Source organism: Leuciscus leuciscus, assembly GCF_965113295.1.
Source record: "Leuciscus leuciscus genome assembly, chromosome: 22".
NCBI classification, from domain to species: Eukaryota; Metazoa; Chordata; class Actinopteri; order Cypriniformes; family Leuciscidae; genus Leuciscus; species Leuciscus leuciscus.
Window position 1 is genome coordinate 3,852,993 of NC_138746.1, and position 23,956 is coordinate 3,876,948.

The 23,956-nt window shown below is 36.8% G+C and overlaps 1 protein-coding gene and 1 long non-coding RNA gene across 3 annotated transcripts in view; one reads left to right on the plus strand and one right to left on the minus strand.

The window, feature by feature from the left end:
- LOC309486289 overlaps positions 1–21,969 on the plus strand; it is a 54,858-nt gene extending 32,889 nt beyond the window's left edge. The window contains exon 2 of the long non-coding RNA XR_014201455.1: positions 21,694–21,969. This is a non-coding gene — a long non-coding RNA (uncharacterized lncRNA). The remainder of the gene's footprint in view (positions 1–21,693) is intronic.
- anapc1 (anaphase promoting complex subunit 1) overlaps positions 1–23,956 on the minus strand; it is a 115,164-nt gene that overhangs the window by 86,724 nt on the left and 4,484 nt on the right. For both annotated transcript variants that reach the window (XM_082153266.1, XM_082153265.1), the window contains exons 6-20: positions 23,687–23,769; positions 23,480–23,553; positions 22,089–22,231; positions 19,691–19,914; positions 17,881–18,090; positions 17,682–17,777; positions 17,441–17,531; positions 15,598–15,663; positions 13,473–13,610; positions 12,282–12,422; positions 10,113–10,173; positions 3,584–3,771; positions 2,856–2,930; positions 1,994–2,259; positions 215–306 (exon numbers count right to left, since the gene is read on the minus strand). In XM_082153266.1, the coding sequence (XP_082009392.1) occupies positions 215–306; positions 1,994–2,259; positions 2,856–2,930; positions 3,584–3,771; positions 10,113–10,173; positions 12,282–12,422; positions 13,473–13,610; positions 15,598–15,663; positions 17,441–17,531; positions 17,682–17,777; positions 17,881–18,090; positions 19,691–19,914; positions 22,089–22,231; positions 23,480–23,553; positions 23,687–23,769 (1,948 nt within the window). The remainder of the gene's footprint in view (positions 1–214; positions 307–1,993; positions 2,260–2,855; positions 2,931–3,583; positions 3,772–10,112; positions 10,174–12,281; positions 12,423–13,472; positions 13,611–15,597; positions 15,664–17,440; positions 17,532–17,681; positions 17,778–17,880; positions 18,091–19,690; positions 19,915–22,088; positions 22,232–23,479; positions 23,554–23,686; positions 23,770–23,956) is intronic.

The following is a 23,956-nucleotide window of genomic DNA, read 5'->3' on the forward strand; positions in this document are numbered from 1 at the left end:
TTGAGAAATAAATCTTCACGTCTATTTTATGTGTCGACTACCCACATATACAACCAACAGAATCCTCAATTCAACAAAGCCTGTCACTCAAACCCTAAACATGGCTAGAAACACATTTAGTCCAACTCCTAACAAGTCAGCACTGTCTGGTAAATGAATAGAAATGCCTTTAGCTGCTAATGAGGAGTCCCGACCGCATTGATCGGACTCGTACCTTGATCAATCACGCAGGCCTCCTTGAACGTTTTGATGAATGAGGGGTAATCGCGCCAGTACAGATCAATGAAATCCTCCTGCTGTAGGTCCCTAATGAAATGAGAGGGAAAAAAAATGAATAGTTGGTAACAGAGTCGTCAGGCAGTCAATATATACACTAATACTGGTATAAAAGCCAAACCAGAGCATGACTCACACGGCAAAGTTTAACAAACCTCTGAACAATGAGATCTGTGGTTTGGTCGCTGTACATCTGAAGACTAGTGTGGCATTCACCAATATTGTGAATATCACAATTATTAGTAAATACTAAAACGTTTTGGATTTATCTAAACAGGTTCTAAACAGGATCTATCTTTAGGAGCGGACGCCTGTTTCTTCCAGTTTTACCTCAGTCAATGTGTCAATACATTCAACATTTAAAAAAAAAACATGTATTGTCAAGTCAAACATTAATTAATAAGCTGATCAATCTATTTTTGATTAAGAATAAATTGAGAGTACAGGATGGTTTCATTTACCAAAACAAAATCTGAAGTGAGTGCTAAAAAAAAAAAAAGCAGCATGATTTGTTAAAATCCTAAATATATAGGCTATGGTTTGTGTGTGTGTGTGTGTGTGTGTGTGTGTGTGTGTGTGTGTGTGTGTGTGTGTGTGTGTGTGTGTGTGTGTGTGTGTGTGTGTGTGTGTGTGTGTGTGTGTGTGTGTGTGTCAGAGCCTGTGTTGAACGTATAACAAGAAAAATATGGAGTAAGGACCTTGAAGGATGCTGGATGACATTGATGTCACTGATATTAAGTGTTTTCTTAAATTGTGTTAAAAAGGAGGTGTATTTTTTAATAAATTAAAAATTACCTTCTCAGTACATTTACACTTGTATTTTTCTAAGGTTTTACATGTTTTTGAATCTATATGAAATATAGAAGATATAGAATATATAAAATACATGATGTGATATTATATTAAGTAGTAGAATATACAAAAGTTATAGCATCAGGAAGGGTGATTTGGGGTGAAAACAGTGAAATATAATAATATTGATTGAATAAAGAGTAAAAACATTCAATTCCGTCACAGTTTCTAGTGATAATTTCTGGATAATTTCAAAGTTACAATGTAGCTATTTTCAAAAATAGTAGCAGGTAAAATTGTGGGACATATCTTGCCCCATGTTTCAAGAATCAATGGGCTGTTTGGTTGAAATTATGGTTCCTGGAAATTATGCAAGTAGAGATATGCATCCAATATTGTCAAAAGACTTATATAATATTATTATATTATATTATAATCATATTACTTATAAAATATTGAGATAAATATTGCCCAGCCCTAATGCTGACCTACAAACAACAGGCACAAACAATGTGCATGAGCCAAAGATTCAATACTCAATAGAGGATTATGGTGACAGCCTTTCTGGTCTTATTGTGTATTATAATTCAATGCTTTTAAATTTCAAGCCCACATGGGTTTATCAAAAGGCAACCAATTAAACTCTCACTGCTGTTTTTTTATTTTTTATGTCCACATGACAGCATGCACTTGACATTTTAATAAACAATGAAAAACATTACAGCTATAATTAGGATACGCCACAAAGAAAAGCAGCAATGACAATGTGAAATGGGAGGTTTGAGGAGTTGGGTGAGTTTCCTTGGTTAGGAGCCTAGTGCATGTGTGCATGAATCATAAAAAACACAAACTCTGGTCTCTCCCACTTCATTAATTATTATTTCTATCAAACAGGACAAAAAAATAAAATAAAATAAAGAATTACTTGGCCAGCTGTTGCAGCAGACCAACCAGAGCTCTCGCCCCGCTCCGCTGTAGCTCATCCAGCTTCAGGTCTTCATAGAGCAGGTGTAGAACGTAGAAGAGCACCGGGATGTGTGGGAAGAGGAGGGCGGACGACTCCAAACCCACAGCGGACTCTTGGTTATTCACTCCACCAGGGGGCGACACCAACTCCAGGCCCTGAACCGCCACCGCAGGTAGCATGGAAATCTGCCAATGGTAGTCAGAGCAACGGAGGTATGCCCAATCCTGTTGATGTCAGAACATATGTAGACATATCAACAAACCATGAGGAAATAAATACCTTCAATACATTCACTACAGGAACTCAGTGGAGGGCTGATACATGTTATACACACTATATACACTGATGTTGGAGGCAGTAAGATTTTACCTCAAAAATATAGTAAAAACAAAAATATTATTACAATTTAAACTAACTGTTTTCTATTTGAATATATCTTAAAATGTAATTTATTCCTGTGATCAAAGCTGAATTTTCAGCATCATTACTCCAGTCTTCTGTGTCACATGATCCTTCAGAAATCATTCTAATATGCTGATTTGCTGCTCAAGAAACATTGAAAACAATTGATTTGAAATACAAATAATTTGTAACAATATACTAATTGCTTTTGATCAATTTAATGCATCCCTGCTTTTTAAAGAAAGTATTGCTTCCTTTCTCTTACTGAACCCAGACTTTTGAACGACAACGTATATATTTGTATAAGCCTTTCTGTAAAAAACACATCTAAATCAACATTTCAACCTTCAACCTGCAGTTCAAGCAGAGAACAGATGACCAGATGACCTTTGCCTCTGGCATGTCTAGGGTCACTCACCTCATCTGAACCCGTGTCAGCAGGACGGGCCTTCTTAGGGGCTATTACTGGAGAGAGAGGCACTTCAAAATGAAGCTGTGGAGATGACAAGTGTGTTAATGAGCATTTAAGACAGACAAGTGTTCATTCACCAATTGGAAACTTCACTATCAGCCATCTTATAATACAGTGATGTTATATAATTCAGTATAAATAAATAGTTTTGTATTTTGTTTTGATAAATTAATAAATAGTGTTTTGCTTTAATATTTTGTTTTGATAGATAAATAAAATAGTGTTTTGTTTTGATAAATATTTTGTACATATTTATGTATTTATTTAAACAAAATTATATGAACTGCAAGCAAGCAAATAAGATCTACAAAACACTTTACATAACATTTATGCAAAAAAAAAAGTTCACACAAAAAACATTTAAAGATCATATTTAAAGATTCAGATTGTACTGGGCAATTTGTGGGTATATTAATAATGACCATTTAATTTGTAGAAAATAATCTTGAATGTATAGTACATTGTTTTCTGTGCTTACCTGACAGATTCAAAAACAATGTTTAACTATGAAAAAGTACATTTAAAAGGGTTTAAGTAAATTATGCTTTAAGTAAATTGTAAATCTCGTGTAAAGTTTTCATTTATTTCAATTCTTGTGCTAAAACCGGTACCTAATTCCCCAAGGTTATCAAACACAAAGACAGACACAGAGGTCAGACCAGAGAGACACTCACGTTGCGTGTCCACGTCAGTCGTTCTGTGTTGTAACCCATCATTGTCATTAGGCATGTAACAAACAGGTTCCACTCCAGGTGCATGCTGGGACCTCCAGGGGCGTTGTAACTGTTGTACCACTTGACCAGCACTTTCATGGCAGTGTCCTTGGGTAAAATAAACCTGACGGCCTGCAGGCAACGTTTGACTGTGGGAGTGAGAGAAAGATCAGCTGTTAATAACAAAAGTAAGCTTTCTGTAATATTTGAGTCTCTAGATAAGGCTTGAGTGACTCCTGTTAATCAATTATGAAATGAATTTGATTCAGCTGTAAAGCAGCTCTACACAAGACAATATAGTGTCATCATCATACAGCGCAATTCAGTTCAAGTTTGGTTTACATCCGATAATATCGGTGTAGTCAAATCGATAATATTACTGAATATCAAGCGTCTTTTAAACCCCCGAGGGCCTCTTGTGAGTCAATATGATTGTTTCACTCATTTCATCAGGCAAAAATCACTTGGTAAGTAACACAACACATCTTTTATTTAAGGATTTGACGAATAATTCATGTCTGAAGCATGCTGAAGTTTAATAAGAAGAAGTGGTAAAACTTTTTAAGGTTCATTAGTTAAGTATGTATTAACATGAACTAACAATGAACAATACATTTGTTACAATATTTATTCATCTCTGTTCATGTTAGTTCAACTTCACAGTGCATTAACTAATGTTAACAAATACAACCTTTGATATTAATACCAACTAAGATTAATAAATAAACTACTAAGGTGGTTAAATAATGTTAACTAATGAACCGTATTGTAAAGTTTTACAGAAGTAAGAAGTGTAATAACCAATTGTTATAATGATGCTTGCATAATTAAACTTTGGCTTTCTAGCAACTTTCTCCAATTAAATGAGAGTAAAACTGAGGTTTTGATTGTAGGTTCTCCCATCTCACCTACCTTTCCTGATCATTTAGGTTCTTTGTCCATAAAGATTGAAGAACATGTAAAGAGTTTACGGGTAATTATGGACTCTTCTTAAGAAATCTTAAGAAACATATTGGTGCCGTTGTTAAAGGTAGCATTTTTTAACCTGAGATCAATCGCTAAAGTGAAGCATTTTCTATCCAGTAAGGATTTGGAAATCGTGGTTCACTCTTTTATCTCAAGAAAAGATTGATTATTGTAATTCTCTATATATATTGGTGTCCCCCAGACTATGCTAGTCCGCTTACAGTTAGTGCAAAGGCTTTTAATGAGAATGAGAAAGAGAGACCATATTACCCCTGTACTGCAATCCTTACATTGGCTTCCTGTTAAATTCAGGATTGATTTTAAAGTTCTCTTGTTACAGCTCCAGTACATCAGTGATCTTATTATTCCCTACTCTCCTTCTAGAGTTCTCAGGTCCTCTGACCAATGGCTTTTAAAGGTCCCTCGTTGTCATTTAAAATCAAAAGGAGATCGTGCTTTTTCTGTGGTAGGTCCCAAACTCTGGAATAGTCTCCCATTCCAGCTCCATCAATTGCCACTTTTAAGTCTTATTTAAAAACATATTTATTTTCTTTAGCTTTCGAATAAGTTATGTTTGCTTTGTTATATGATTTTAATGTTTCTGATTTTTGTAAAGCACTTTGGGGCAACGTCTGTTGTTTGAAAATGTGCTATATAAATAAAGTTGCTTGCTTGCTTTCTTTAGCAAACACCACTAATACATGTTTTTAGTCAGCTGTCACCACAGATCTCTGATGAATTAATACCATATATATTAGATTAAAATTAAAAATAACATTAAAACATCATTTTTAGGTCATATCGCCCACCCCCATGTGTATACATCAAAAATAAGTGTAGGTGACGATAATGGAGATGAATGTTGCTCTATTGAAGGGCGCACACGGAGGGGGCCGGCGCTTCAAAGGACACAGCCGGAGCTGGAACACACATCTGAGCGAGGGGGTGGAGAACACAGGGGAACCGAGCGAAGCAAGGGACACTACACTTGAGGGGGTTTATAGATGACTGTTTGCCAGAGTGCTCGACTGCGTGACACGGGGGCTACAAGACCTGATACAGAGAGATCTGAGGGTGGAGGGATGCATGGGGTTTGGTTTGGTTGGATAGGATTTCTGTAGCAAGATGAAATGAAAAGAAAGATAAGACATTTTTGAACCTTGATATAATTTGCTGAGCAAAAGGCCTTATGTACCAATACTTAATACTAAATTTGGGGGGGAAACGATCTGAAATTTAAAAAATGTTAAATACACAAAGGCATGGAATGATGGGAAATAGCTTTTCTGATTTGAATATTCAACATATATTTAACTATGAGAGCCCATTTCCATTTTTACATAACATTTGCAACTTTTTATCTCAGAATTCTGACTTTATTTCATGCAATTTTGAGTTTATACACTCACCGGCCAGTTTATTAGGTACGTTTGTTTAACTTCTCAATAATGCAAATATCTTATTAGCCGATCACATGGCAGCAGCTCAATGCATTTAGGCATGTAGACATGGTCAAGACGATCTGCTGAAGTTGAAACTGAGCATCAGAATGAGGAAGAAAGATGATTTAAGGGACTTGGAGCGTGTCGTGGTTGTTGGTGCCAGACGGGCTGTTCTGAGTGTTTCAGAAACTGCTGATCTACCGGGATTTTCACACACAACCATCTCTAGGGTTTACAGAGAATGGTCCGAAAAAGAGAAATATCCAGTGAGCGGCAGTTCTGTGGGAGAAAATGCCTTTTTGATGCCGGAGTTCAGAGGAGAATGACCAGACTGGTTCGGCTGATGGCAACAGTAACTCAAATAAGCACTCGATACAACCGAGCTCTGCAGAAGAGCTTCTCTGAACACTCAACATGTCAAACACTGAAGCAGAAGAGACACACCAGTGACACTCCTGTCAGATAACAACAGCAAACTGAGGCTACAATTCAAACAGACTGAACAAAACTGGACAATAGAAGATTGAGAAAACGTTGCCTGGTTTGATGAGTCTCGATTTCTGCTGCGACATTCAGATTGTCGGGTCAGAATTTGGCGTAACAACATGAAAGCATGGATCCGTCCTGCCTTATATCAACAGTTCAGATCGTTCAGATCTGACAAATCTGCAGCAAATGCATGATGCGTTCATGTCAATATGGACCAAAATCTTTGAGGAATGTTTCCAGCACCTTGTTTAATCGATGCCTCGAAGAATTAAGGCAGTTCTGAAGGCAAAAGGGGGTCCAACCGGTACTAGCCGAGTGTACCTAATAAAGTGGCCAGTGAGTGTACATCGCAATTCTGACTTTATTTCTCGCAATTACGAGTATATATCTCGCAATTCTGCCTTTTTTCTCCGAATTCTGACATGCAATTCCCAGTTTGTAGCAGACTTTTTTTCTCCAGGTTATGATCTCTGTTTAAGGTGCACCTAATTATGTGGACGAAACGACTGTCTTTATCACGAAATGCATATTTCATTCAAGAAATGTTTTGGTAATACGTACATTCCATTTTGTGTTCATATTGATGGACAAAATCATTCACTAATTCAATTAATATTCTGTTAATTCTGAGAAAAATAGTCAGAAGTACTAGCCTGGCTAACGTCAGACCTCTTTCTCATTGAGACGTGGTCTGGGAACCACATGTTCATTTTCTCGTATTTGAGGCGTGGTTTACGAATGCCCAGAGCCGTTTATTGGGCGCTACGAATGTCTATCAAATGCGCCTGTACGTAGCTCATAGCCAATCGTTTCAATTATACCAGATGACGTATGTAGAGCGACAGAAATTTGACGAGGAAGACGACGATGGCTGAAGAAGACTAAACTACTTAGAACTACTAAGGCTGCATCGAAAGGTAACTTCGCGTCTGCTGCCATGTTGGATCCATAGATATAAACAAACTGCTTCTATGTGTCGCATAGACGTCGTCATCGTCTTGCTGCTCCCTCCCCGTTCTGTGATTGGTCCCCTCGCTGAGGCGAAAATCTGGTCCATGGTATCCAGGCTGCCTAGCAGCGCTCAAGGCAGCATGGGGAAGCCCAGGCTACAGAAGCACGAGACAAACTCAAAATTGCAAGAAATAAAGAGAGAATTGTGTGCTATAAACAATTCTGAGAAAAAAGTCAGAAATGAGAGACGATCATTCAAAATTGTAAAGATGATGAACAAAGTCAGGGTTGTGAAATAAGAAGTTGCAATTACCTTTAAATTTTTTATTCCATGGTGGAAATGAGCTTATATAATTTAAGTGAGAGAATTTCATGTTTTGCCAAGACATGCATGACTATCACTACTCCTCGTAATTTGGGTTAGTAATTTAAACAAACCCCTATTTCAAAGTATTAAATTCAGCTTGTAATTTGTCCCACAAGCTTGTGCTAGAGACATGAGTGATTCCTCAAATCGCACAGCTTGTTTAGGAGAGACACAAGTCACATCTAGAAGGTTAGTAAAGCATCTCAGCACTACTATGTCATTTCATAACTTTGCAGTAGAGCCACAGATGTGAATACCCTTGGTCATTTAAAATCCTAAAGAGTTTGTTCATCCAGCCTTGTCACTAATTCTTGAGAGATCAGTGTAAGTATCAGTGACCACATCAAGCGATAAAGCTACATTTAAAAATCCAGTGAAAACTTCACTGGTTAAAATACAATTCCAGCAAAACGAGTAAAAGTAGGTTTTTTTGTTCCCAACTAAACATAAATTAGGGATATCTAAAATGACATTTTCCACTTCTTTCATTTTATTTGTTATCGTTCAGCCTCACACCACCAAACTCTCAGTGACTTTGCCTAGAGCTTAATTAGCAAACAAACTCCGAAAGGTCAGGATGGACCTGAATAAAATGTCACTTTATTAGTGGTACAAAGCCCACCACTTTCAAACTAAAGCACTTATTAACAGGAAGCTGGCATTAATTGAGAAAATTGTAAAGAAAGCTGGATGGGTAGATGTCGCACGCAATCAGTCTAAGACGAAAGGCCAAGAAAAATAAATAAATAAAAATGAATCCGCCACGGGAAACCTTGGGATGCAAGCGCTGTTTGTCCATTTAAAAGTCATCGCCGTCATGCTAGCATGCTTTGGGTGGTTTCTAGGTGGTGAACATTATAATTGTAAAAAGTCAATAGAAAAAGTAATAGCAAACCGCTCTAATGACATGAACAGACCCTAAGCATGTATCATGTATACTTCCTGAAATAATTATAGCAAACACATTAGAAAAGGTCACATGTCTAAATGTAGAAAGTGGCAGGAATGACTCACAGTTTTACTTCGCAGTAAAGCACAAGTGCGTTCATTAGTGACGGAGCCTTGAGCACATCATTTATGCCATATAAATCAGGATCTGAGTTCTACAAAATAACTACAAAAAAATACTGATAGGTCTCATAGGAGTGTGGCTGGAAAAAAGTTAATCTCGTCAAAGTTTTTGTGCACCATGGTTGTACATTAATTTAATACTAAATTATACTGTTAACAAAAATATGGAAAGAAAAATATAAAATTGCAATAATGTACTAACAAAGTTTCTCTAGAAAAAATAATATTTCAAATATTCTAATCATAGTCTAAAATTAATGAATATGACATGACCAAATATTCTTTACAAAAATAACACTTTACAATAAGTGTCTCATTGTTCATGTTAGTTAATGCATTAGCTAACATGAACTACTATAACTAAGCATTTATTAATATCTTTGCTAATGTTACTTAAAAGAAATAAAATAGTTAATGGATTGTTCATGTTAGTAATATTAATTTAATTTATTGACTTGACATTCATACTTATTTAGGTTTATAGAAATAATTATGTGTATGTTTGTGGTCTGGCAAAATTTCCCTTATGGGATTAATAATGTTTTTCCAACCAGATACAAATTTTGGTTTAAAAGAGAGTGAAATAAGATTAATAAATGCTATAGATTAATAAATGCTGAAGACATATTGTTCATTCATTAACTAATGTAGCTAACTAATGTGAACAAATTAAACCTTAATGTAAAGTGTTACCAAATATTGACTGGAAATATTTTTGTAAGTAAAAATCATTTAGTAAAGGGTAAACCCAAGTGTGAACACAAATTAAAAACAATCCCAAATCGTTCCGCCCTGAATGCATGGTTTACAAACCAAAAAATGTCTGCACCAGTACAAATATATATATATTTTTTTTTTCATTATTTAATTAAAATTCAATTTTTTTTCATTATTGAATTAAAATTCAATTTTAATTCATTTAAAATGGCATTATTTTTATTCTGTACTCCCCTACAAAATCACCCACCCATTCTAGAATTATTAATTCCAAATATAGCTATTCAGGTCATCTTGTAAACATTCCTGTATTTCCTCGTATCACAATATATATTTCAGAAAAAGTTTTATTTATTTTTAAATGAGTGTTTTGATGGTTTGTTTTGCCTTTTCAAGCTCACAAACAGCTTGTGACTCAGCTCTGTGCAGCATTTGAAGCAATGCATCACACTGTTGGATGAGTTTTTATCCGAGTGTACTCTCTTACCCAGCTCTGAAGTGGCCACCTCAGGAATGGTGATTCTTAACATGGAACCGGAGCTCAATTCCTGGAACAAAAGAAAAGTGAGAGGCGGATATTAGCAGCACATACTGAACCGCAGACATCATCAAATAGAGTCCGAACCTAAAGGCGTCACGTAGCTATTTATATCTGGTCGAATTTATTCAAAAGCAAGCGGGCTATTGTTGATCCCTTTGCTAAAATAAATTGAAAACAAAAGAACAATTGCATGCAGAAAATTTCCAGCAGGCATTCTACAATGACTTGGATGAAAACAAACCTTAGACTGGCTATTTTTAAACCCCTTTCTCTGAAGCATATCATCCCACATAAGTTGGTTGTGGCGAGATTGCTTTGACAGGCCTGCGAGGGGATTTCTTCCAGTAGGACATGCCGTTCAGTGGGAAATGACAACACAGAGGGGCTGACTGCAGGGGACCAGACTTTATTGAGTCTTGTCAAAACAGTGACGGGCTCCTGGTGCACATGTCTGTCCCTCAATTACAGCCGGGCACTGAACGACAAAAGCAATTACCAGCTCCTGCCTTTAGCAGCAGTGGTCAGCACAAACACAAGCATCTTGACCCTCTCTGACATTCTGAAAATGCATTTAGAATGAATGCAGCTCCTACATTTATGTCAATGGTACAGACAGCGATATATGGAGTGAGCCAGGTCGATTCACCGCAACATATGTGGGCATTTTGAGACACACTGATGATGGCTTCGGCTGAAACGCGTCTGTGTGGACATGGTATAAATAAATATATGAGATATAATTAGAGAGTGTGGTTTTTCATCTTTATTTGATCACTTCTTTATAACTCGCACCCATAAATGGTTTGGGAGTCGAGCGCGCCTGTTCTCAGTGCTATTTTGAGATTACTGCCATCGGACAAACACTGTGTCCACTTTGCTGAACAACAGAAGAGTGTTCCTTCCAAAATATACTGGCAACTTGTGAATCTGGGGTAAATAATGTGTAAATAAATAAGTGCTAATTTCATACCTCATTTGTCATCAATGAATCAAATATATTGTCCACTATTATGCATAGGCTAAATTGTAATTAAAGGGACAGTTCAACCAAAAATGAAATTTTTTACTCACCCTCATGCTGTTCCAAACCTGTACGAGCTTCTTTCTTCTGTTGAACACAAAATATGATATTTTAAAGAATGTTTGTAACCTGAAAGTTGATGGTAGCCATTGAATTACATAGTATTTTTTTTTCCTACTATGGAAGTCAATGGCTACCGTCAATTGTTTCATTACCAACTTTCTTTAATATCTTATTTTGTGTTCAACAGAAGAAAGAAACTCATACAGGTTTGGAACAACTTGAGGGTAAATCAATGTAAGTAAATGATGACAGAATTTCCAAAATTGTGGGTGTAAATTCTATCCCTTTAATTCGGCAAACAATGTGTCTAAACAAATGTATTGTGCACTGTATATTAGAGATCCAAGATATATTGGTAATTATATCAGTGTCAGCTAATATATATTAATTAATTATCAGGATTTGATGGAATCAGCTGATATTGGAAACACATAATATCACATAAGAATTGATTTTCAAAGTCTTTTTATACACGTTTTCAAAAGTACTGAAGTGTCAGTCTGTTAAAAGGTGTTAAAGTCAGCATGAAATAAAAAATTCACCCTATATATTTTGTAAATGCATGTTATAGATCTAATTGTTAACAATTCATCCTTGCATATGTTTAATTTTATATTAAATATATCAAAACTGACTTTAATCATTTAGTTCAAATCAAAATCTGATGCAAAGAACCATGTGTCCACCCTACATTTTTTCTTCTCGATAATCTATTACACTCAGAATTACGTCACAATACGGAAGAACAATCTGTCTCTGCTTCCGTTTCGTTGGGACTTTTAAAGTCTGGTTTTAATTAAAAGCTTGCATGAACTATTGCAAACTGCAGCTTCATGAACAAGAGATAAATAATTATAGCTTAATAATACCAGCCATCATATCAATTATTACCCATTCTTAAAATATTCAGCCATCAGTATCAGTGCACCCTAATTGTACAGCCCTCTCTAAAAGAGCATGACTCTGTTTGACTCTGGAATATCAATAAACCAAATGCAGAGAGGGGGTTAGAGGTGCCGGGCTGCACTAACCAGCGTGACTCTGTTGCTGACGGGGTCTCGGAGGGTGTGGATATGAGGTGCAGCCTGCTGAAAAGGAGAGTCTTCCAGCCATGATGATTCGTGGTGCTGCGCCGTGTTGCGGACCTCCAACACAGGGGACGGCATGCCAACCTTAGAGCAGGAGATGAAGAATCGGATAATAAAACACAAAAACATTACACCATTAAACAATGATGTTCATGCCCATCCCTTCCATAGCCACCTGTTTCCATTTGAAGTGCCCCTGTTATGCTTTTTCAGATATTACCTTTAATTCAGTGTGTGATACAGCTGTTTGTGAATGCAAAAAGTAATTCCAGTCTTCCTGCTCGAACCTAACACATTTGCATAATGGCAGTCTATGGTTTTCATTGGATGCCCGAGTAAGACGTCTAACTTTGACCCGCCTTCAAACCCTGTAGTTGTAGCTGAAGCTTGGAAGAATTAAAGAAAATTAAAGTGTTTTTTTTACCTGCATGTAAACCTCAAAAACAAAACAAGTTTAAATGTTCTGAAAAAACAATAAACTGTTAATCATTAAAATAAAAAGAGCCATGAAACGCTTTGAAAATATTACTAAAAAAGGTATTTGTGGCTGCTTTCTTGACCATTATTGGTAGTAAATTACCATCATAAAAAGGAACAAACAGTGAATGAAATTTGTTTGTCAACACAAGTACATCATATGCCCTGAGTACATCTGTAGTTCTCGGGATTTGAAGTGAACAAAATAAAATGCTGTTTGTGCTTTAGGGGACATTTGCAGAAGCTTTTATCAATGGTGTAATACTTCATGTTAAATGGTCTAAAACAACAGTCATAATTAAATACACTTACAGATTTGGTATGATTAATAATTTACTAAGCATTCTATCAATCATATAGGCTACTTGATCTCTGTTTCACGAAATTAGATTATCAAACCAGCCTCATGTTGTGGGCCAAGTTGTTTTTGTTGTTTAAGAGCAAAAAATAATGGAGCAGGCCATATTACTGTGATTTAATACTGATATTGATCCATTTGTAAGAACAAAGTGGAAGGCCATTAAGCATTAGGACATAATATCAAGAGTCCTCTCTAAGAATGTGGTCTTGTCTTACATATATGACTCAATTAGTGTGTCACTAATTGGCTACAATATAACACACACACACACTCCCTCAATAAGCACATTGCAGTACCTCCTCCAGTCGGCTCATATGCTGAACTGTGGCCCTGGCGGGGGTGCTGATGCTCTCCAGAGGAGTGATTAACTGCGGCTGGTGGTTCTGCACACTGAAGCTAGGAGACAGAAGGCCAGGGACAAACACTTTGCTGACCTGGAAGTAAAACAGTCATGATTATTAGCTTAAAAACTGGACGGTTTTGTATTACAAAAAGCTTAAAACTGAATTACTTTGTAGGTAATGAGAATAATAATTCTGTTTATGTATATAAAGCAGAGGTGTCAAACTCAGCTTGTGTGTACCTTAAAAAGGGCTGACTGAAACTTCAGGACAAATTTCATCACTCATTATACTTCTTATTTTTGTTTTTATTTTAGTCTTAATTTATCGATTTTCTTTAAACATAATATGTAACAAACAAGTTTGTGCTCAATCCATTTTATTTACTGCAGGGCCTTGCTAAAATTGCCAATGTGAACTTTTTTAGATATTAAACAAAGTCCATATGTTTATGCCTTGGTTTTATAACAGTAATTTTTAAACAGACTTTTGTTTTTATTAAAGACTTGGGTGTTTGACATTTTTTTAAAAAAGCATGTTTGAAAGGTAATTTTTTCGATTTTTGTCGCGTCCAAAGACATTATTGTGTATTTTACAAACTATAAATGTTTTTACTAGTACATTTGTCATTGAATATAACGAAGAGTTGTGATTTATGACAAGTGTTGAGCAGGTCTGTCTCTTAAGGCCCGTTCAACACCAAGAAAGATAACTATAACTATATTAACATCCACACCAGCGCACAATATCTTTGTTTATTATTAGCGCACTGCAGTTTTGTGGTCTGCCTCTTTAAATTCTCCAGTTCTTTAAAGCAGGATGGATTCTGATTGGCTGGAAAAAATCATTCTAAAATTGATTCCAATGACTTTGTGCCATTATCGTTATAGTTGTGGTGTACACTCTACAATCATTATAGTTATTGTCCTTAGTGTGAATGGGCCATTACTCAGCAAGAGCAGTCATGAATTCAGCAGTTCGTCACGTCACGTCGTTCACTGAACGTTCTGAATACACGTGTGATACGTTTGAAGGGTTAATACTCATAAGAAATGCGGTAACTGATTGACTGGGCAGCACTAACTGAGACATTTCGTTCAAGTTTTTTTTTTTTAAATGAACTTGCCGGGCCGCATGAAATGAGATGGCGGATCGGTTTTGGCCCACGGGCCTTGTGTTTGACACATGTGATGGAAAGTATAATGACATGCTACTGCAAGATAAAAGTGTCTCTAGATACTAAAGACCCTGAAACCTAGTATTTTCCAAGTCTAGCTCTCTAGTGATTGGCTGAAAATTTGATTGAGCAAGGTGAGGTTCAATAGAATACAAAAGCTGCATCCCACTATCCAGTGTTATTGGTCTTAATATATAGTATGTGATGGTGATCTGTCCTATATAATAAAAATGTATGTGTGTGTGTGTGCGTGAAAGCATTATAGGACAAATCACCATCACATACTATATAACTATAAGAATAACAACATTGGATAGCATTGGGATACAGCCTTTGTATTCAGTTGGATAGGTCACCTTGATCAATCATATTTTCAACCAATCACTAGAGAACTAGACCTAGAAAATTGGTTAGAGGTGAGTCATCCACATCTGAAACACACATTATCATCAGTGCTGGAGAGAAAGAGGCTTTTTATACATCAATCATGCATACATCTGTAAGTATCATTTAATGACATTAATAAATTGTATGAATCTAACAGTATAAACAGACATGCCTGTGTTTCTGCAAAGAATCACTGCATTCTCTCCGGCACTAATGACAATCTCTCATCCAGATATGAGTGACTCACCTGAAACCAATTTTCAAATCTCTGGTGATTGGTGGGGAACATGATGGAATGAGATGATGTATTAGATTCAACACTAGGCTTTGAGTGCAAATTGTAATGCACAGATGCCTTTGGCTTTTTTAATAAAAAAAGAGAACTATGCATGGTGGGGACACTGCATATAACAGACTCAGACATCTCAGAACAAAAGAGCTGAAAGTGGAAAAATGATTCAGGCCACTAATAATGTCATTTCAGAGGTGAAAACCGCAGATGCAATCAAGCCTCACCCGTGTGACTCCTGTGTACAACACCAGACTTCCATTGGCCTCAAGCACCAGCATAGCATGAATGTCCTTTCAAGAAATGAAGAACAAGAGGAAGTTTAGGTCCTGATGACGACAGCAAAATCACAACGACACTTACAACTGACATTCAAGATTTACAGGCATTAAGTGTTTCTTTTTTTTAACTGTAAATTATTCATTATGAGAAGCAGCAAGATCTGATCACAATGAATTAGGCGAAATGTGACTCTACACAGAAACGGCATTTGCAACCCATTTTACATAGATTTTTCAATTTATTGGATGGCGAAAAGTGGGCGTTTGGCTATTAACATTAACCAACAGGAAACTAACTTTCAGTAACTTAACTTCCAAATAGCACACATGAATTATGCACATTAATAGCAGAAAAGTGTATTACAAAACTCGTTACGGTGTTCATTTCAAGTTCACTTTATTATTAATCTTATTGTGAACGATACATCCATGCATTCGTTTTATTACTTTTTTTGACCTCGTAATTTAAATTAAAATGTCATAATTTGAATTTCTGCAACTTTCTTAAAATCAACTAAGATTTGATTTGGATCTCCCTTCATTTTTGAATGCAATGCCCATATCTCAAAACCGATGGACAGAAGAGGCTCATCCATACATTTATTGTTTTTCGATAATCCATTTCACACCGATGTACGTCACAATACAGATGGAAAAATTTGCTACATTGCGACTTGAACAACAGTGAAGATAAAAGAGAAAATAGTTAGCAACTTTCAAGGACACACCAAGATGACAAATGCTTTACATATTTCCTCTCATATCCACTTTATTGTAGAATGTGGTAAACTATTTTCTTTAAATGTGTGACATGTCTGATTCATTAGCCATGATAGGTAAATAACTAGAAAAATAAAGTGCAGTAAACGGTAACATTATTTCTGCAATTTCTGTAATTCATCAATTACATGGGGCCTATTAACCCCTTTTTCAAAGATTTGATTTTGTTTTTGAGGTATACTAGAATAGGTTTAAATGCCTGAATGTAAAAAAAAAACATAAAAAAAAAATATATATATATATATACAGAATGGGATTAATGTCAAACTAACAAACTATTTGAAATAAATCCTGTAATGGAAAGAAGATGCATTTACTCCTTTAAATCCAGGCATGACCAAGTTGTGCATACAAGGTGTCCAATAGGCCACACCAGATTAACCCATGGATATTTACTGAAGGGTGAAGAAACACCAAAATGCTAATATTGTAGCACCAGCAAGTAGATAAAACACATGCTTTTGGTCTGCCAAATTTTTTATGTCATGAGACAAAGATTATTATCAGGACAAAATTTTAAGGACTTATTTTGTAAGTATCTTATATATAACATTTTGTTTTATAACAAACAAATAGTTTTTTTCTCTCTAATGTATAATCTGTATTTGCCATGATATAGCCTGTGAAGCTGATGTGTCAATAAACTCAAATACTACTACTCCTACATTGTTGCGGCTCCTCTCTTCCCAGTCTGTCAGTAACGCTCTGTTTAGTTCCTGTCTCTATGAAGCCCCTCCTTCCTTGTGCTCTGATTGGACCGGTGTGTTGTGATATGTCAACCACTTCGAGTGTGTTTGGTAAATGTCACGGCCCTTACCATAACCGTGATTTTCAACACACCACTAACACAACTGAACCCAGCCTTGCGCCTTTTTGTTGTGTATGTCTTAAGTGGGAATTATTTAAATGAGGAATATTGTGACGTGTTTTTTTTTCCTGTAGGATAACTCAAGGTTGCACTATTCGTAGATCAACTATTTGACTCTAGTCCTCTAATTCAAATACTCACCTCAAGAGGGGCGGCATCTTTTGCGGTGATAACAGTTACTGATGCAAATATCAGTTGAGAAGTTTCATTGCTCTCAAGAAATTTTACACACCTGCAAATAGCACACAAGACAGATCATTTAGCTTAAGATTAGAAGCACTAGAGATTTAAAATAGTTAAATAATAAGAAAGCAAATCAGTCTGTCCCATTATTGTAGAAGCAAAATAAATAAATAAATAAATAAATAAGACACACATTCACCTGAGCTGCTGGTGGGACTCGACCAGGAAGCACAGGTACCTGTTCTCACACAGATCAGAGGTGATGAAGACTTTAGAGGCTTGGCAGCCTTTCTCCCTGTAACATGGACACAACACTGATTTCAGGACAAACATCAACAGTAACTTCATCGGTAAATGCTCTCGGCTCATAAACACGGGCACGACAAAACTCTGTGGACCTGGAGATGGCGCTGGTTTCTGTCCACAATTGCTCGATGCAGAGGTCTGGTAGAATGGGCTCCATCTCGGGCAGCAGGGCCGTGTCGTTCAGGGTGCTGTTGGGAGAGGCCAGGATGCTGTGGCCACGCGGGGACGGGGTGTGGCAGGACATGTTGAAACGCTGAGTTCCAGAGAAAGAGGGCACGGCGATGCCAGGGGAGTGAGCCCGACTGATGTCAAATTAAAGAGAAACCAAAAGAGCACATTTAGACACAAATTTGCACATTTACCCATTTTATATATTTTTTTCTTAACTTTTCTTATATTAATTTACATTTCAGTCAGGAAATTGAGAATGACATTTATTGACAATCTCTGGATTTGGCGAGAGGCTTAGGCTCTAAGGTGCTCGAGCTGCCATAATAGACAGCTTGAGATACATCCTTGACACAAATCCACCAAGCCTTTTAAATGGGAACTATGCAGTTTTTTTTAGCTTAATTGACCTTAACTGAACAGCTTCAGAGTCATTGGAATGGTTATATGACTTTTTTCGGGTTGAATGGTGGCCGTCTCGCTTCCCCCTAGCGCCTTTGAGCGGAAAAACCACCCTTGCAACTTTGGGCCGGCGGGCCTCAGCGTCAGGAAGTACCGTGTGATATCAGGTCTAGCGATGTAACGAATTGCTTTACGGCACTGCACACATACATTTATGCTAGCCTTCTGTGTATCATTCATGCCTCAGTGGACATGGCACCGTGCGTTCGCCGGCATCTTTGAAAACAAATGCATATGACCAGCGGGAGAAGATGGGAGGGGGGAGAGTCACCAACGAGTTTTTACGACAGTGTTGTCAAATATCTATTCTGAAGCTGCAGGGGGAGCTCTATAAAGAAACCTGCGAGCAAAAAGCAAGAAAACAGCGAAGAAATTGCCAAAACTGCATAGCGCCACTTTAATAACCAAATGTTTTTTAGCATTTGTTTACAGAAGGAGATACAATGATTACGTACATAGAGTTTCTCTATTATGAAGATGCTAGGAGGAGAAGGGGTGGAGGTGGGTGTAAAGACAGACTGCGGAGCATTCGTTGAATGAGCTTAAATACTATAGTTGATTAGAAGAGGTGGAGTAACCAATCAGCTGAGCGTCAGCTGATATTGCTCAGCGATCAGTGGTCTGCCTGAACTACGCTTGAATGCCATTCGATCACTCAAGCACTATTTAATATTTACTCTACCATTTAAAAATTTGTGGTCGGTATGACATTTTTTGTTTTTGAAAAAAGTCTCATATTTATTTGATAAAAAAATTAAGTAAAAACAGTAATATTGTGAAATGTTACAATTATGTAAAATAATTCAAATATGCTGATTTGGTGCTCAAGTCTCATATTTATTTGATAAAAAAATTAAGTAAAAACAGTAATATTGTGAAATGTTACAATTATGTAAAATAATTCAAATATGCTGATTTGGTGCTCAAGAAACATTTCTTTTAATTGTCAATGCTGAAAACAGTTTCGTTGCTTAATCTTTTTCTGAAAAATGTGATACATTTTCTCTTTGATAAACAGTTCAAAAGAACAAAATTTAATTGAAATCTTTTGTAACATTATAAATGCCTTTACTGTCACTTCTGATCAATTTAATGCATGTTTGCTGCAAAAAAATGCAAAATAATACATTTTTAGCGCCTTATTAGTGTATATGAATCATTTTTGCATAAAAATCTTCTACTGCCTACATAAAATGTACATATACTGTGTGCATTATACATAGCCCAGAAAAAGCATGAGTAGTGTGGTTTTTTCCCCATGTGTAGACATACCTGAGAGCAGCCATGTTTGAAATGCTAGGCGAGTGAACCCGGGAGTGCAGGGCCGGAGAGGCAGGAATTCGGCTCTGGTTGTGCAGAGCGTGACAGTGCAGGGGCGAGGCGGGCGAGTCCAGCCGGTTCACGTTTCTCAGGTGGGTGCTGAGGAAGCTGGGGGCTGCATTGGGAGTTTGACCCGGCCCAGGCTGGTCTGGACACTTCAATACCGTGGTCTTCTCCTGCAAAAACCACATGGACATGCAGAACAAGGCCAGATGTTTGATCACTTTTTTTAAGTGTAGCACTATAAGTTCATGCACGAAATTCCTCTTTTAAGGAAATTTTTTTTATAATATCTATTAAAGATTATTTTTATTAGTACCACAGTAGTGCTCAGGTAGTTCTCATTAACATTATGGTGTGATTTGCTGCTAATTAGTGATATTTCGCTTCAATGTCAAATTCTGATATAAAAAGATTCCAAATTACTTTACTTTATATTAGCCATTAGTAAAAAATCTAAATAGACACCAGTGATGGTGATCTTATTCAATCCAGTCTTTAGACAAGATTAGGTAAATGGTTTAACTGGATTAAAGACATTTAACACGGTTAAAGCAACACCAAAGCACTTTTCCTCTTCGGCCCCCCTACAGGTTGGAAGCGGAATTGTCCATTACCGCTGTCGTAAATAATGTAGCCCACCGCAGCCTACCGTCGCACGCACGCTATTTGTTTATCCAGCACCGGCTTTGGAAATAACGATGTCCACAGACAAGGTAGAGTATATTGCATGATTTTATGAAAGTATGATGTATTGTGACATTAGAAACGGCTATTTTTTATATAGGCTCCACCTATCGGCTATAGTAACGCTTCCCGTAAAGCAAGTCAAATTTGTAGTTTCTTATGTCTCATTCGAACTACAGATCCGCTAGCCGATCTGGAAAACTTGCATAGTGCGGTTATAGCCGATAGAGGGTCGCAAAGCGAATGCAGAAGTGCCGGTCACCCTGTTACGAGTTGACGATTTTGGAAACATTATTTTAAGATACAAAAGAATCTTTGGTGTTGCTTTAATGTGCCCCTATGATGCTATTTTAAAGGTTCCTCATTTTGCTTTGGAGGTCTCCTACAATAGGTGTACATGCATCTAAAGTCAGAAAACACATTGCACCTCATTTCTCATTCTACTCTGCTCTGATTGGTCAGATGGCCCAGTCTGTTGTGACTGGTCAACCACTTACAGGGCATGTTAGAAACGAAACGCCTATAACCATATCTGAATTTCTCTTTGTGATATGGATATGAACCATATCTGAACCATATCCGAATCTTCCTCAGCACTTGATACAGAATGATACGAACAGTAACAATGGGCTTTGGAAGTGCATGCAAAGTTGATCCTCGGCGAGAAAAAAAGCATCTTCTCGACATGAACAACACGAACCAAACTCTTCCAGTCTCAGCTACAACTACAGTGTTTGAGGGCGGGGCAAAGTAGATGCTGTTTGCAGGCGGCCAATGAAGACCATAGGCTGGCATTATGCAAATTGTTACAAACCTAGGTTACACTTTATTTTAAGGTGTCATTGTTACAGTGTAATTATACATTTAAGTACTGAGTAATATTAATCAACTACATGTACTTACTATAGACCTTATGTAGTCCCGCCCCTTTTCAGCGCCGTGCTCGTTGTCTCTTGTCTTCCGGTCTGTACTTTCACAGCGATCTTGCGTATTTATGAATGAACGGCTCGTTTTAAAATCTTCCCGGTCGACTGACATTTGTTAAGACATCTGCTTTTAACATTACAATCCTCATGATAACTTTCGTTAACTTCACATTAAGTAAATCCACTTCAAAAGCTAATTACTCCTGGACAGCAATGCCATAGAAATATACAGAGCGACCGCAAAAACGGAAGTTCAAAGACAATATTCTAAAGATGGCGGCGCCCTCGTTTCTCTGGCACATGAGGTCTATAGGGTTAGGGTAGGATTAGGATTTGGTTGAGGGTTAGTTGCATGTAATTATGCATAATTTACTGTTATTACTATGGTAAGTACATGTAACATATGTAACAAGGACACTGTAAAATAAAGTGTTACCCAAACCTACATAGGTTTGTAACAGGAAGTGAGACTGAAATTGCTGATGACTTTTTAGAATTGATTCTTTCTTTTAGGAGACAATAACATTATTTGTTGTGCACTTTGATCTTTAAAACTTTGCAGAACATTTACATGCTCAAGCAGCTATTTTACACACTCGATGAAAGGTGAGATTTTAACATTTTTAATCTCAAACGTTAGAGCATTGACCAGTTCTAATATTGATGTCATCCTCTAAGCATTAACAAAAAAACACAGAAACGGGATATTTCATTACGACTGCATGAAGCAACCATACCTCAGGTGTGACTTTGCGTAGGGTCCAGACGGTGTGTGTGCACTGCTGCGTGTCGTACGTCATGATAATGGAAGGCTTGAGGCAGGTGAACACCACTCTCTGAGCGCTGTCTGAAACATACTGGAGTCGGGCCTCAAACAGACCTGAACCAATGAGTGGGAACAACAAGAGCATCAACACATGACACATTCTTAAGTCAGAGATCGACAATACATCAGTGTCATTCATTATTATAGAGTTAATTCAATGGTTTGTCCAAAACTAACACTTTCCAAGTGCCAAATGTATGCAATCCGATCGTGAAAAGACCAGGTGTAAATGCCCTCCGAAACGCTTTCAAGACGGATTTAAATCCGATCACTCAAACCACTTTAGGAGGTGGTTTAAGATGCATTCTGAAGTGAAACTGGACAAGTGTAAATGCATCTGGTTGTAGAAGCCAAATCTATAAATGCCATAGAAATATACAGAGCGTTTGACCAAATATACAGACCAGGTGTAAATGCCCTCCGAAACGCTTTCAAGACGGATTTAAATCCGATCACTCAAACCACTTAAGGAGGTGGTTTAATATGCATTCTGAAGTGAAACTGGACAAGTATAAATGCATCTGGTTGTAATGCATCAAACGCTAATACTAAATTATAAATTATTATAAGACTAAATTATCTTACCAGTGCTGATGCCGCTTAGGTAGTAATAAATGACGTGCAGCTCAAATCTGTTGTTTTTGTTGACGTGAACGGAAACTGAAGATCAGATTTTTATTTATTTTTGTGGAAATACATTTATGAGGCCAAGTGTACATTGAACAGTTTTTCAAATTGGATCAATAAAAATGCATGAAGTGACCAGATGTAAAAACGCCCTAATATGCAAGAAAAACTACTCCTCAATAATCACAATATATAACTGTAATTAAATTCAAATGTAATTAATATAAATGGCCTCTGTAAATAAATATTTGATATCACTTGCCATTGACAGGTAGGTAATTTTAGACCATGGGTCTCAACATTAATCCAATAAATGTTAATTTAATAAATGGTCTACTTAAATATGGCTTAAATGGATAAGTTCCAAGACAGAGGACCATGGAGAACACAAGTGCAAAACCATGAGACTTTGTGTGTCATAGTGGAAAATAATTAATAATTGCACCAACATTTAAAACACAACAAAAATGCCAAATCTTAAACATTCCTTCCTGAGGTACAGTGATCAAATAAAATAAAAATAAATTATTTGGCAACTAACTGAAATAAAATAAGTTGAAGTTTGAAGTTGAAACACTAAAATTACTAAAAGCTAATTTAAAATATTAATAAATCATAATAAGTCACAAATAATACTAAAATAACACTAACAAAGTACAAGTTCTCAAGTCTTACCGCTGGACTTACAAACAACAGGAGCGATATCATCTAAGGGATGCAGCATGCTGAACAGGGTCGGGAGAGGTTCCCTGATAACAAGATTCAAATCATTCAACACCATATTCACACTTACACAAGCATCTTTTACAATGCTCAAATATAAGCACTTACAGTACTAACATTCTGCATGTTGAAAAATAAATGAAATAAATAAATAAATACCTGTTGGGGCTCATGGGGCCGTCAACTGTAATATTTTTGCGCTCCAAAAGCAAGCCGAACTTTGTTGACCAGAGAGCGGAGACCTACAAACGAAACCCAGTAACAGTCGATCAAGAGAAAGACGGAACATTGCAATTTTTCAGCTGATTGAAAATAGTATTTATGCAAGGATTATAGACAGCAAAAGGGACATTGTTACTATGCACATCCTATATTTACAATAGCAGAGTACCCAATGCTGTGTTGCTTGTATTCAATCTAGACATTTTT